The sequence below is a fragment of the Rhinolophus hipposideros genome, assembly GCF_964194185.1.
Source record: "Rhinolophus hipposideros genome assembly, chromosome: 25".
In the NCBI taxonomy this organism is placed as follows: Eukaryota; Metazoa; Chordata; class Mammalia; order Chiroptera; family Rhinolophidae; genus Rhinolophus; species Rhinolophus hipposideros.
Window position 1 is genome coordinate 9,665,401 of NC_138071.1, and position 15,910 is coordinate 9,681,310.

The 15,910-nt window shown below is 37.2% G+C and overlaps 1 protein-coding gene across 6 annotated transcripts in view; it reads right to left on the bottom strand.

Moving 5' to 3' along the window:
- Window positions 1-15,910, bottom strand: part of IQUB (IQ motif and ubiquitin domain containing) — a 196,249-nt gene that overhangs the window by 141,491 nt on the left and 38,848 nt on the right. For all 6 annotated transcript variants that reach the window (XM_081038565.1, XM_081038566.1, XM_081038564.1 and 3 more), the window contains 3 exons: window positions 12,494-12,670; window positions 8,234-8,482; window positions 7,336-7,521 (listed from right to left, as the gene is read on the bottom strand). In XM_081038565.1, the coding sequence (XP_080894691.1) occupies window positions 7,336-7,521; window positions 8,234-8,482; window positions 12,494-12,670 (612 nt within the window). The remainder of the gene's footprint in view (window positions 1-7,335; window positions 7,522-8,233; window positions 8,483-12,493; window positions 12,671-15,910) is intronic.

Sequence of the window (15,910 nt, forward strand, 5' to 3'; positions counted from 1 at the left end):
TGAAAAGCAGAGGTGATAGGGGACAGCCCTGTCATGTTCCTGAACGTAGAGCAAAGGGCTTCAGTTTTTCACCATTAATTATGAGATTAGATGAGGGCTTGATATACATGGCCTTTATTATGTTAAGGTATTATCCTTCTATACCTATTTTATTAAGTGTTTTAATCATAAATGGATGTTGTATCTTGTCAAATGCTTTTTTAGCATCAATTGATATAATAATATGATTTTTGTCCTTTATTTTGTTTATGTGATGTATCACATTGATGGATTTGCGGATGTTGAACCATCCTTGTGCCCCGGGGATGAACCCCACTTGGTTGTGGTGAATAATCTTTTTAATGCATTGTTGTATTCGATTTGCTAGAATTTTGTTTAGGATTTTTGCATCTGTATTCATCAGATATTGGTCTGTAGTTTTCTTTTCTTGTGTTGTCCTTACCAGGTTTTGGTATCAGGGTAATGCTGGCCTCATAAAATGAGTTAGGGAGTACTGTCTCTTCTTCAATTTTTTGGAAGAGTTTGAACAGGATTGGTATTAGATCCTGTTTGAAGGTTTGGTAGAATTCACTAGTGAAGCCATCTGGTCCAGGACTTTTGTTTTTGGGAAGGTTTTGGATGACTGATTCAATTTCGTTACTGGTGATCAGTCTGTTTAGATGTTCCAGTTCTTCATGGTTCAGCCTTGAAGGCTATATGTTTCTAAGAACTTGTCCATTTCTTCTAGGTTATTGAATTTGGTGGCATGTAGTCCTTCATAGTATTCTTGGATGATCCTCTGTATTTCTGTGGTGTCCGTGATAACTTCCCCTTTTTCATTTCTGATTTTGTTAATTAGTGTCTTCTATCTTGTTAATCTTTTCAAAGCACCAGCCCTTTGTCACATTAAGTTTTTCTATTGTCTTTTTATTCTCTATTTCATTTAGTTCTGCTCTGCTTTTTGTTATTTCCTTTCTTCTGCTGACCTTGGGTTTCACTTGCTCTTCTTTTTCTAGTTCTTAAGGTGTAACATGAGGTTATTTATTTGGGATTTTCTTGTTTCTTGAGATAGGCCTGTAATGATATAAATTTCCCTCTTAAAACTGTTTTCGCTGCATCCCAAAAATTTTGGTAGGATGTATTTTCATTGTCATTTGTTTCTATGTGTGTTTTGACTCTCCTCTAATTTCTTCTTTGACCCAGTTGTTCTTTAAAAGTATGTTGTTTAATCTCCATGTATTTGTGTTTTTTCCTGCTTTCTTTTTGCAGTGGATGTCCAATTTCAAAGCCTTGTGATCAGAGAACATGCTTGGTATGATTTCAATCTTCTTGTATTTGATGAGGCTGATTTTATGTCCCAATATATGGTCCATCCTTGAGAATGTTCCATGTACACTGAAGAAGAATGTATAGTCTGATTTTTTAGGACGAAGTGTTCTATATATGTCAATTATGTCCATTTCATCTAATGTGTCATTTAGGGCTGCTATTTCGTTATTTATTTTCTGTTTGGATGATCTATCCATAGCTGTCAATGATGTATTTAAGTCCCCTAGTTAATTGTGTTTTGGTCAATTTCTCCCTTTAGTACTGTTAGTAGTTGCTTGGTGTATTTTGGTGCTCCCTGACTGGGGGCGTAAGTATTGATGACTGTTATGTCTTCTTGTTGTATAGTCCCCTTTACCATTATGAAATGTCCATCTTTGTCTCTTGTTATCTTTTTCACCCTGAAGTCTGTTTCTTGTGATATCATTATCACTACACCTGATTTTCTCTGGGTACCATTTGCTTGGAGTATCAATTTCCACCCTTTCACTTTGAGTCTATGCTTGTCCTTGTAGCTGAGATGTGTCTCTTGGAGACAGCATATGGTTGGGTTTAGTTTTTTGATCCAATCTGCTACTCTGTGCCTTTTTATTGGTGAGTTCAGTCCATTTACATTTGGGGTGATTATTGATATGTGAGAATTTCCTGTCATTATATCTTTAGTTTTCTGGTAAGGCTGTGTCTCCATTGTTTATTTGCCTTTTTGTTGTTGTCTGTTATTTCTGTGTGGTGGCATTCTATGATGTTTCCCTCTATGTCTTCTTTTATTACAGTATATATTTCAGTTCTGGCTTTTTTTTGAGTGGGTACCCTTAACTTTATGTAAAAGAAAGTGTGATTTTAGAGTATTCCATTTTCTTCAGCACGCTTACTTTCTCCATTCCCATATTCCGGTTCAGGCCTTTACTCTCCCCCTTTTTATGTTGCCACAAATTGTCCCTGTTGATGGTGGTCGAGTAGCCTCGTTTAGTATTTCTTGTAGAGCAGGTCGTGTATTAGAAAATTCCCTCAGCTTCTGAATGTCCGCAAAGGTCTTTATTCCTCCTTCATACCTAAAGGATATGTTTGCTGGATATATTATTCTTGGCTCATAATTTCTCTCTTTCAATAGTTTGAATATTTGGTTCCACTCCCTCCTGGCTTGTAGAGTTTCTGCTGAAAAAATCTGATGATAATCTAATGGGCTTTCCTTTGTAGGTTACCGTCTTCTTTTCCCTGGCTGCCTTGAGGATTCTTTCTTTGTCATTGATTTTAGACAGCTTCAATACAATGTGCCATGGAGAAAGCCGGTTGGGATTGAGGTAACTAGGTGTTGTATTTGCTTGTTGGATTCGAGGATCCAGTTCTGTCCAAAAGTTTGAGAAGTTCTCATCAACAATCTGTTTGAATATATTCTCTGTTCCATTCTCTCTTTCTTCTCCTTCTGGTATGTCCATTATTCTTACATTGCTGTTTCTGATGGAGTCAGAAAGTTCTTGTAGAGTTCTTTCATTTCTTTTAAGTCTCAAGTCTCTTTCTTCTTTCATCTGTGTCGTTTCCAGGTTTCTATCTTTGAAGTCACTGATTCTTTCCTCCATCTGGTCAACTCTACTACCTAAGCTGGTTATTTCATTCTTAATTTCTTCTATTGAGTTCTTAATCTCTAGAAATTCCATTTGGTTCTTTTTAAAAATTTCAATCTCTTTCGTAAAATGCTCATGTTGTTCTTTGATTGCGTTTCTGAGTTCATTAAAGTGCCTTTCTGTGTTTCTTGCAATTCGTTGAGTTTTTTCAGAATTGCAATCTTGAATTCTCTGTCATTTAAGTCACATAGCTCCATATCTTTAAGTTCCTTTTCTGGAGACTTTTCACTTTCTTTCTGAGCTGTCTTGTTGCCTTAGTTATTCATGGCAATTACCAATTTATTATTTCTCTTCCTAGACATCTACAGGAGTGGCTTCTGCAACAGGTTGATAGGAAGAGGTCTTTCTTTTCTTTTCCAGTACTTCTTTGTAGAATGTTTCATTTTCTCTCCAACTGCAGCCTTTTTTCCCCCTCTCTCACACAGTAGTGCTATGTTTTCTCTGCACTATTCCAGCTCCTCACACAATGGGGGTATTCCCTGGGAGACGGGCTTCTCCTCTGTTAACAGTTCGCCTGAGTCATAGGCGAACACGTCCCTTTAGGGATGCGGAGAACTTTTGAAGTTCCAAAGCTCTTTCTGCACCAGATTCAGAGCCCGTATGTTTCAGCAGTTCTGTTTATTTCTGTAGGGATCCACCCAGATAGGTGGGGCCAGGGGTGGGGTGAGTTGTGAGAGGTGGCCCAGAGCAATGGCTGCAAGCACCACCACAGCCGGCCCTGCTTCCACAGCTCCCTCCTCTTTGCCGGAACTAGTTGGGCTGCGAATCTGTGTCTGCGGTCTACAGTTCTCAGAACAGCAAATATCCTGTCCTTTTGATCTGACACTGCTACTGTTCCGCTTTTAGCACTGGGCAGGTGGGCACGGGGCGAGCTCTGGGCGGGTAGGGAGGGGCGGCTAGTCTCAGTGCCTAAGGCGTCCGTTCTCCGCTCGGCAGTGAGGGCTTAAACCACCATTTTCAGCCGTCTTCCCTCAGTCTTTTCTCCGAGGTCTCTGCTGTGAGCGTTGGGTTCAGCCGTGTTATATGCTGCCCCCTCAGCCCTGTGGGCCATAATCGAAGCCCTAGCAGTCCGAGTTCTTTCCTCTCCGGCAGCTGCGGTAGTTCCTGGATGCAGCGAGCTCGGAGCACTGCGTCCTCTGCCCGCATGGCTCCATCTCCACATTTCTCCCTTCCCTTTTCCTCAGCTCCACCCTCCATCCCCCCTCCCTCCCACCCCCTACCCCCCGTTCGCACGATTCTCCCACGTTTAGGTGAATTCAATAGTGGGCCTGTTCGTCTTGCCTGTCTGCTGTGCAGGGAGTCCTTTGTAGAGTTATTATTGTTCTATTAGTTGTAAATTCCAGGGGAGCTTTACAGAGGCTCACCTCACGCCGCCATTTTGATCAAGTAGCAATATCATCTGTTTTCTAACCCGAGTGGCAGACTCCTAACTACCAACCCAATATGATTCTCTTTCCCTTTTGTATTTAAGGCCTGATTTTGTACTTTGTGACATGTCCAGTTTTCCTAGCCTTTATTCCAGATACGGGTGGCCATATGACAAGTTTCTGGCCATCATGCATACACCAATGTATAATGGAAGTCATTGGATAGTGCATACAGGAAAGCTTTACAAGAGTGCAAAGATTCACCTGTCACGCGCCGTTAGGCTTTTCCCATACCTGGGTGATGGAGACAATGCAGGAGATAAAGTAACTGTTTTATCTCTAACAGCCTACAAGCATGAGAACAAAAGCTAAAGGTTAAATACAGCTGAGGAGAAAGTTAGAGGGCCTGGGTTTGTGACAGCGTTGCAAACCACCAAAGTAGCCCCAGACCGCCAACCTCTGCACTGCTTGTTATATAAGAAAACTAGTCTCATGCATTTCATTAAGCATTATAAACTACATAGTCTACTGGCAGCAACTCAAACAAGGAAAAATTGTGTTTTTCTCCAAGTACTTAACACAGCATCTGGCAGATTCAAAAGTAAATTCTGGATGAATTAATAAATACCACCTATTCTCTTTATTAATATTAATTGGCTCTTCTTTTAAACTAAATCATGAATACTACCTGTACCGCCTCCTAAAATTTGTTTTCTGAGAGTAAGACATCCCCTCACTAAAGATCCCTCCATCGTGCCAAATCAGAGGTAAGAAAGCCCTGAGAACAGGAACCAAAGGAAACGATATTCTTCCAGCAAGTATCAGGTGGGAGCATCCTGGGCTCATTTTAAAGTTTCCTCGCCACAGGCAAATCTCCCAGGTCAAATAGTCATCCTTTGCATTAATCTAATTTTATCCCATTACTTCTTAGTCCATAGTTATTCAAGAAAAATGAACACATTTCTGTTATGCAACATTAAATTACACAAATACAGGACTTTATAGGTTTTCAAAGTGCCTTTATAGAGTCAAAAAGTAGTCCTTAAAGATGAGCTAAGCATATTATCGTAATAGAATCAAAGGAACAAGCAACTCAATGAATAATGTAAAATGTGAAAAGAGCCAATACCTATTATCCCCTTTTTGTCTTATCCCCTTTTTACAGATGAGAAAACCAAGCACCAGACACTGACAAACTTGCCCAATGACTCCCACCAAGCTCCTAAGTGGTGCAGCCAGAATAAATCAGAGTTGCTCTGATCTCCACACTGGTTCCATGTTTCTGTTTAACCTTTACAGAAATTGATGAAGCAAAGAGGGTGGGCCGTAATGTCGTTCAGATTGTTAGTGACAGGACCGGGGAAATACTGGGGCAGGTCTCCTCACCTTAAATCACTGTTGTTCCTGCTTTGGCCAATGTGCACATTATGAGAAACTGATCTGCCTCATTTATAGTTCAGAGAACAGATGTCTGTTTCCACGTTTTAACTTGTGTCATGACTTCAGGAAGTCAAGCTTATTTTAACTTTTGAGGTTTATTGTTGTTGTTTTACTTACTGAGAAAGCAAATATCTCTGTATTAAAGAAATTCTGGAAATGCTTTAACTTGCTGCAAGACATAAACTATTCTTTAACTAGGCTGAATATCAATACGTAAAAGATTACACCAGGCTGGATATTAATACCTTGAAAGATTACACCAGCCCAAAACCATAAAGAAGGCAATTTTGTTTTGAGTTTGTCTGGTTGAGAACCTTAGCTCTATTTACAGAAATTCAATAAGCTCGGCATCCTGAATCTGAAGAGGACAATTAATTTGAGGTTGCAGTAATTTAATTAAACAGACAAAGGGAGCTGTAAGGATTAATTGAAGAAGCAGTGGAATATCAGCCTTGGGAATGAATTTGAATCCCACTCTGGGTGCTAGATGAAATGATATTGCTATGTATTGCTAAGTATTGGCTATGCTTCCAGTGATTAAAAATTTGAGGCAGCTTAGTTTACTAAACACAATGTTTAACACAGCTTCAATTTCTTGCTGCTCTTTCTTTCGATACCTAAAATAAAATGTTTCTTAGCTTGGCTTCTACCGGAAAATTATTCAAAACAGCTAAAAATGTAACTAGTTCCTCCTCTTGCCACCTTCCCTCTCCCCAATAATAATAACACAGGCAGGGAGTAGTACTATTCAAAATGACTGTTATATCTTTATTTTCTCTTAGAGGACCTCTTCCATGGAATTAAATGTAGCAACGTAATCAATAGAAGGCAGAGACTCATTATCAGCAGTAGCAATCTTAGGTTTGCTCAGTGTAAATGGAGCTCTCTGGCAGCTCCTCAGGGGCCCCTCAATTCTGTTCACCAAAACGTTTTACAGATCACACCTTGTGAGTTACTGAAATTAAATGGTATTCCATTCTTATAGTGCTCTATTCCCCACTCCCGGTTAGCGGGAAACAAATGAAAAATGGAGCCTCAAAACTATATCCCATCAGTATGACTGCCATTGAGAGCACAGAATTATGAACAAAATTTGAGAATTTAGTGCACTTTTAGGCAGCCTCATGATGATTAATCAAAGAAGGACCAATTTTAGGTTCCATAATACCTATCTGGTGGTAATAGTCATTTATTCATTCAACATATACATATCAAACCCCTGGTCTCTGTCAGGCAATGTCATAGGTACTAGAGAGACAGACACAAATGAGCTGAACAAAATCCCTGCCCTTGCGGAACTTACTGTAGAACCAGTGTGTTTGAAGTTGCTATTATTACGAGGAGTAGTAGTGTCCTGTTCAGGTACTTGTGCAGACCTTCAGATCACTTACCCTTACCGTCTACGTGCCTCAGCTTCCTTCTAATTTTAATCTCTGCCATACATGCCATCCACATATTTGTGACTATTATCCATGTTCTCTGTCTCTGAATCCAGTGGAAGTACGTAAATTATGCATGGAATGTAATTAAAAGGCAGTCAACCTCTCTCTAATAATTCCAATGAGTAGGTCAGTGTTCCCCCAAAAATTCAACTTTCTTACCTCTTCAATACTCGTTAACTTGAGATGAGCAGCACCTTCGTCTTTGGTGAGCAGGATGCAGTTCCAGGGGGACCACTGCAAGGACTTCTCCCACCTGACGAAGACAAGGTCACCGAGGTCCTTCCAGGCACTGAGCACTGACTGGCCCGACCAGATGTTCTCCGTCAGGTACTGGATATCCTCCAGCTGCAGGTCAAAACAAGTTTGAAACAGGACATTCTCCTCTAAACATAAGAGTTCTTGAAGATCATCGTATTACTTGAAGAAATAGTTAAATTACATTGAGTATTTTTTTAAGAGAGAAACACTATTCGGGAGGTTGTCAGTGGTATACAGCACCTTATTTTTCATCAAATCTCTGTTTATTCAGCCCAAACTGTTACCAGTCTCACCGTCGTGACTGCATCTTGGACCCCAAGTAAGCTGTATGCATTTCTTCGCTTACATTTATATGGTATTAAGTACTTTTCAAAATGGAGCAGTAACTTTTCAAAATGGTACTTTTCAAAATAAAGCATCTGATCATCAGGGTTATTGCAGGTCATTTGATTCCCATTTTACAAATGGGAAAATTGAGATTTAATAAAAAACAAGCAATTCACTTACTGTTATTAAAAAGACTTTTTTGTTTTAATGAAAAAGGAGGGAAGGGAAAATGAGATAACTGTTTAAAAACTTTTTTTATTTAAATTACATTAGCGAAAACTCTTGAAACAACTTTTTATCAAGAGATCTCTATATATAAACTTAAAATTACCATAAAAGCAAACTACACAAAGTATAAGTATAGGAAAAGAAAATCCATTGTTTTAAAAGGTTTGGGTGGGAAAACAGGAATCTCCTCTGGAAAATTAGGGGACAAATTTCATCCATGATTGGCAACCCTTACTGATCATACCTGCATCAGGAAAGCAATTTTTGAATCATCTTCATAATCAGCTTCTGAATAGAAGAGACGCTGAAGTATACATTTGTACTTCAAAAATGATTCTCGTTTTCGAGTCTCATTGTCAAGGCTAACACAGTTTCGACACCGGTATACATGGTGTGCAGTGGATGATACAGAGAACTCTGTAGAAGGCAAATAAAGCTGGCAACTGTGGCAAAAGTGAATCTTCTTATAAAACTTCAGTGGGTCTTGAGGGACCTAAATAGTATTAAAAAAAATACGTGTGTATATGTATTTTTATATGTACCTTTCTATACATATGAGAAAATATATATATACCTTCTATATATAAAGAAAAAAATCATGTTTATATATACTTTTCTATATACATCTATAAAATACATATATATTTCTAAGTATATAGAAAAATATATACAGAAAAATAAATATATAGAGAAATATATATATACCTTTCTATATATATCTACATATATATATATTTCATATATTTATATGTCTATCTATATCTATCTATCTATCTAGATATATATACATATATATACATATATATCTAGATAGATGATAGATAGATATAGATAGATAGATAGATAGATAGATAGATAGATAGATAGATAGATAGATAGATAGATAAAAGCCCAGCCAAACACTAACCAAGATAAGCACCTAGGGCTACATTCTTAGAATGAAACAAAAAGTTGGTTAATGTTTTAAGTCATATTTTTCCTTTAACTTCCTATTCTATACAAAATTTAAATTTCAAGCAGTATTCATTTACTCAGCCAAAACATAAAAAAATATGTATTATTCATCAACCCTTAGATATATATGGTAAAATCACTTAGAAAATTAATTGATTGGAAAAAAATTAGTAGGTAAAGACTTTCAGCTGCAATACAGTAAGAAAACCTAAGTGCTTTGGCACTTACATTTTAAAATAATTAAAACTTCTGGTGCTATGCTACATTAATTATTCTCACAGGCAACAGCTAGACTAACATATAAATAAAAGCCCACTAAACCAAGTGTTCTCATTCATTCATCTCAACAATAAATTTAGATTGGTTCAATGATCAATTTTCAAAATTTGAGACTCTGCATGTTCTATTTTTAATTCTTCAGGAATCTCCATACCGTTTTCCATAATGGCTGCACCAATTTACTCGTCCACCAACAGTGCACAAGGATTCCCTTTTCTCCACATCCTCACCAACACTTACCTTTTGTCTTTTTGGTAATAGCCATTCTAATGTTTGTGAGGTATTATCTCTGTAGTTTTGATTTGTGCTTCCCTGATGATTAGTGATGGTAGGTACTTTTTCATGTACATGTTGGCCATTTGCTATTCTTTGGGAACATGTCTATTCAGGTCCTTTGCCCATTTTTAAACTCGGTTAAAATTATTTTGTTATTGAGTGATAAGAATGCCTTATTATTTTTTTGGATATTAACTCATCGAGTATATGGTTTGCAAATATTTTTTTTTCCCATTTTGTAGGTTGCCTTTCATTTTGCTGTTTTTATTTTTGCTGTGCAGAAGCTTTTTTGTTTGATGCAATCCTGTTTGTCTATTTTTGCTTTAGTTGCCTTTGCTTTAGTGTCATGACTAAGAAATCACTGCCAAGACCAATGTCAAAAAGCTTTCTTTCCTGTTTCCTTCTAGTAGTTTTACAGTTTCAGGTCCTACATTTAAGTCATTGACTTACTTTGCACTGATTTTTCTCCAATTTTATTTTTTTTGCGTGTCATTTTCCCCAGTTCCATTTATTGAAAAGACTATCCTTCCTCTGTTGTGTGTTCTTAGCTCTTTTGTCAAATATTAGTTGACCATATATGTGGGGGTTTATTTCTGAGCTCTCTATTCTGTTCCATTGAACTATGTGTCTCTTTTTATGCCCATACCATACTGTTTTGATTTCTATGGCTTTGTAATACAGTTTGAAATCAGGAAGAATGATACCTCTAGCTTTGTTCTTTCTCCAGAGTGTTTTGGCTACTAAGGATCTTTTGTGGTTGCATATAAATGTATGCTTTTTTTTTCTATTTCTGTGAAAAATGTCATTGGACTTTTGATATGGATTACACTGAATCTGTAGGTTAGTTTGGGGAATATGGACATTTTAACAATATTAATTCATCCAAAAAGATTTCTTAAATATAAAGCAAACACCAAAAGATTGATTCATTTTCAAAATGGATAAATTCAACTTCATCAAAATCAAAAACTTCTACTCTGTTAGAGATACTGTTAAGAGAATGAAAAGAAAAGCCACAAATTGAAGAAATATTTGCAAATCAAATATCTTACAAAGGCCTTATGAGTGAAAAATATAAAGAGTTCTCAAAATACAATAGTTAGAAAATAAATAGCCCAAATAAAAAAAGGTGAAGGTGGTAGCAAAAGATATGTACAGACAGTTCGCCAAAGATATATGAATGGTGAAAAGTACATTAAAAAGATGCTTATTTGTCATTGAGAAAACAGGGATGAAAATATAATGGGATACTACTACACACCTATTAGAATTCCAAAATTAAAATAAAACCTGACAATACCAAGTGCTGACAAGGATGCAGAGTAACTGGAATGCTCAGGCATTGCAGATGGGAATACAGTATAGCCAATTTGGAAAAAAGTTGGGTAATGTCTTATAAAGCTAAATATGCATTTACTCAAAAATCACACTTCTTAGGTATTTAATGCAAAATAATCAGTTTACACAAAAACTCATTATCAAGTGTTTGTAGTGACTTTATTTACAAAAACCCAAAATTCTAAACAACTCAATGTTCTAAAACTGTGAGTGGATAAACAAACTCTGGTACATCCAGACAACAATAATACAAATTACTGACACACTCACAAACATGGGTGAATCTCAACTAGTATGCTAAATGAAGGAAGCCAGGCTCAAAAGACTACATATAGTATGATTCCATTTATATGACTTTCTGGGTTAGGTGAAACTATAAAAATAAAGTGCAAATCAGTGTTTTCCAAAGGTTAGGGGGCCAAGGGAAGGGCTGACTACAACGTAGCAGCATGAGGGGATTTGGGGAGGTAATAAGACTTTATCTGTTGGTTACATGATTCTGCATTTGTCAAAACTCACCAAAAGTAGTGAATTTTACCAAAGCTAAATTTAAAACGTGAATAAAATGGTATACTGTTAGGTGAATGTGTAGAATATAAAATTCTCTTATATTACTGAAAATATATAAAAACTGAGTAAGTCTGTAGAGAAAGATTAGAAGATAGCTTGGATATTCTGGACAAATGAAACATTGATTTGAATGAGGAATAACATAATGGAAAACTTTTCTTTTGGACTTTTGTTATGTTTTAACATTCTCTTGCAATACCATTAAATTTTAAAGATTCAATAAAAAAAGAAAGATTATAAAAGTTAAATAATTTTTATTTTTCTAAAAGTTCTGACCAAATATTGGGACTTCTGTTTGTCAAAAAAGCAAAACAGGTAATTTAGTCAGCTTCGTAAATAAATTATAACTCTAAACATTATCACTGGAATAAAACACTATTTAGAATTCTTCAGTAAACCATTATCCCAAACTTTACTAAAAGTGTTTTCAACAGTTTTGCACAGTGGGAAAGCAATAAAACACTTACCTTGGCTTCAGAGACCAAAACCCCACTGAAGCCTAAACATGTTGGGGTTAGAGGAGGTTTAATTCAAACACTTATTACATTTGAAGTTCTCTCTGGATATCCACATGGATCTGTTCAGTATTAATTCTAATTATGTGATAAGTATTCTAAGGGAACACAAGGTACACGTAGACTCTCAGAGATGCAAGAGTTTAACTCTCTCTGAGGCCTCATGAAGGAGAGGAAATTGTGAATCGAGTCTTAGAAAACAAACAGGAGTTATCTGGATGAAGTAGGGGACAGCTTTCCAGGGGGAAGCAACTGTCAGAGCAAAAGCAGAAGGTGTTGAGAGGCCAGGATGCACTCAACATAGTGCAATATTCAATTAGAAAGTTGGTCCAGAGATTAGGAAAGAATTCAAGGTTAGAAATACAGATGCAGAAGAAGTTACATGAGTAAGTTTAATTTGTCAACATAAAAAATAATCATTCAAAAGAGATTTCACCAATAAGATGGTCTTCTACATGGACCTCAAGTAAAGTGTTCAAGCAAAATTTGATAATACTCCCATTTACTACAGCACATCTTAGAATTCTGAGAAAGGAATACAGGGGGCGGGGGGAGGGGGGGGAATAGAGTACCTTAAGGTGTCGCGCAACTTCTGGATTAAACAAAGGTGTTTTGAGGTAATGAAGAAAGAGTGTTGAAATTCTTTTTCTGAGTCCTTCCAGGTTATGATGCTTGACTCCTCTCATCGTAAGGTCAACCTCTCTGTCAATCAATTCTAGAATTTCCTGAGTCAGAGTACATTCATGTTCCTATATAAAACACGAAAGTATTCCATATACCATTTTTTACATCACTGTCAGTTTTTGAAATTACCACCCACAGAAAGTAACACTAGATTCCAGAAGAAATGAAACATCACTGACGGGAGTATAAATTGGCACAACTAATATGGAAAAAACTTGACATTATCTAGTAGAGTTTAAGATATGCATAATCTACCACCCAGAAATTCTACTCCTAAGTGCTTTAGAGAAATGCACACGTGCAGTCATTGTTCACAGTAGCCACCAAATTAGGAACAACTAAATAGCCATAAATAAATTGATTACATAAATAAGTGATGGCTTATTTATATACTAGAATATTATCCAGTATAAAGAAATGAATGAACTGCAGCTATGTACAATAGCAAGTTTAAATCTTACACATTAATGTTGAGCCAAAGAAACAAGGCACAAAATAATACATATAGCATATTCCATTTAAATAAAACCCCAAATGAAGCAACACTAACCACACTATTTAGAGATGTATACAGAAGAGGTAAAACTAAAGGAAAACAATCAAAGAAATGACTGCCATGCACATCAGCTTGGCAGGTACTCCTAGGGGATGAGGGTGAATCGCCGTTATGAAGAGAAAGCAGGACACTGGCAAGGTCGCCAACATCCCATTTTGGAGCCATGATGGGTGGCTTCATACTTGCTAACCTGTAGATACATATTTTAAACATATTGTCTGCATGTTTACATAATTCACACTCATTTTTAATAAAGTAATAGAAATGAGGCTGGTTGAATAAGAAAGCCCCAGGTAAGAGTTAAGTGATTAAGGTAGAAGGATTTGTAAGGAGCAAAAGACAAGTTGCTCTAACTGCCCAAGAGAGGACCATAAGAAACCTAGTTTGAATGAGTGAATCGGAGGGTGAGTCAGTAACTGTAAAATAATCTCCTCTGTACTTTTGAATATACATACTCGGCATAGCTAATACTTGAGTCTGCATCAGTGGTCCTTGACCCTGAAGGCACATTAGAAGGACCTTGGGGAGCTTTTAAAAAATTTTAACATTACCCTCACACTTGAGGATCTAACCTAACTGCTCTGAAATGGGGCCTACATATTATCCCTATGCATTTACTCTCATATTCTCTCTCTCTCTCTCTCTCTCTCAAGCTCTCCAGATGATTCTAATGTGTTCTAATGTGTACTCAGGTTTAAGATTCACTGGTCTATATTAGTAATTGTCATCGAAATAGTACCTATTGGGGCGGCCTGATAGCTCAGTTGGTTAGAGCGCGAGCTCTGAACAACAGGGTTGCTGGTTCGATTCCCACATGGGCCAGTGAGCTGTGCCCTCCACAACTAGATTGAAGACAATGAGCTGCCGCTGAGCTTTCGGAGGGGCAGCCAGATGGCTCAGTTGGTTAGAGCTAAAGCTCTCAACAACAAGTTTGCCGGTTCAATTCCCACATGGGATGGTGGACTACACCCCCTGCAACTAAAGACTGAAAATGGAAACCGGACTTGGAGCTGGGCTGCGCCCTCCACAACTAGATTGAAGGACAACGACTTGGAGCTGATGGGCCCTGGAGAGACACACTGTTCCCCAATATTCCCCAATAAAAAATGTTTTAATAATTAGTACCTATTATTTATTGGGGATTATTATTTGTAAGAACTGAGACAGAGATTATATTTTATATTATATATGTACCTATATATACACACATATATATATACTTATATCATCAATGCAACTAATTTTACAAACTAATTGAGACTGATTTTCAGAAATATTAAATAACTTACCTAAGGTTGCACAGCCATAAATGAATAGAGCCAGAATGAGTCATGCTTAAAAGCCTCAATCCTCCATCAAAATATTGTTAAATAAATGTACGTGTGGATATATTAGGTTAAACATATCGTTTAAGAGATACACAATTTTTCTTGTATGAACCATCCTTTGCCTTTTTTAATTAACCCGATTGTGATCCTAACTATGCCAGGTAAGAAGATTTCTCCTGTATTCCCCTCCTGCATTCCCTTTTTTCCAATTTGGTCTTTTTATTGCCCTCTATGAATAGCAACCTTATTTCCCACCTCTGCGCCTACTGGTTTTCCCTTTCTTCCTATCTCTACCTTCCAGGGCTTGTCAGTACGCAAACATCTTTGAAAAGGCAGTCCAGAACAAAAGCACTCAGTGCTTCTGTTCTCAATATGGGTAGAAATGTGAGAGAGCTACGGACACATATCCCAACAAGAACCATCTACTCAACTACCTAATGTGTCTTAAGAACTTTGTGCATCTTGGTCTTGTTTCTTCTCAACAAAATGGGTGTTTTCTTCAAGTAGGAAGCAAAGAATCCATATGAGGTATCTAAAAGTTATACTTGTGAAATTCTTAGGTTGTCATCACATGGCTGGCCTAGATACATCTAAATGTGGCTGACATTTTTTCAGTTGTTACTTAGAGTGAACCACTGATTACAATTTGGCTATCTATATCTATATGCTCCGACAATTTGGCTCATATTGATGACCAAAATAGACTCACCATACAGCGTTATCCACACTGCCTATGTACAAGCTTTAAAATAGTTCATACAGATGACGATTCAGAAACAATTTATATTTTTATGCCATAAACTAAATTTGGCATATGACAAGTGTCTTACAAATTTAGCGAACTCAAAATCATTTTTCAGAAGCCAAATATTTTTAGCCAAATTGCCCATTTAACTTAATCTATATTGACAATAACGTATGCCCAATATCACCTTCAATTTCAGCTAGAAAACATAAAAGCTATACCAATTGTCCTAATAAAACTTGGGTTTTCCCATTTAATTGGGAATATAGAAAACATATCCATTATAGTGACTGCTGCGCTCTGCTGCCCGGATTACCCCACTTCAGAACCGAAGCACTCATTCTCCCAGCTGCTGATAAGGTTGGCAGCTGGCAACTCTCAGCTGAGCCTCCCTCTGGATTGTCCTCCGTTGAAGAAGCCATACAGGCTGAAAATACCTGCCATCAACTTAAAAGAACTGTCTCATCCAAGGTCATGCGTTCTTCCCTGAAACATCCTGAATCAAATGACTAATCAATGTGGGTGTACAAAGGCCCAAACCCTGAATCAAGATATATGGGAACATTTTTAAAGAATGGAGTGCCAACCCAGGTCCAGCTCACAATGGATCCCCTGGGTCACACCCAGTCCACTGAGTGCTCCTTTCCTTGGCCCTTGAATATGTCATTGGAAGGGA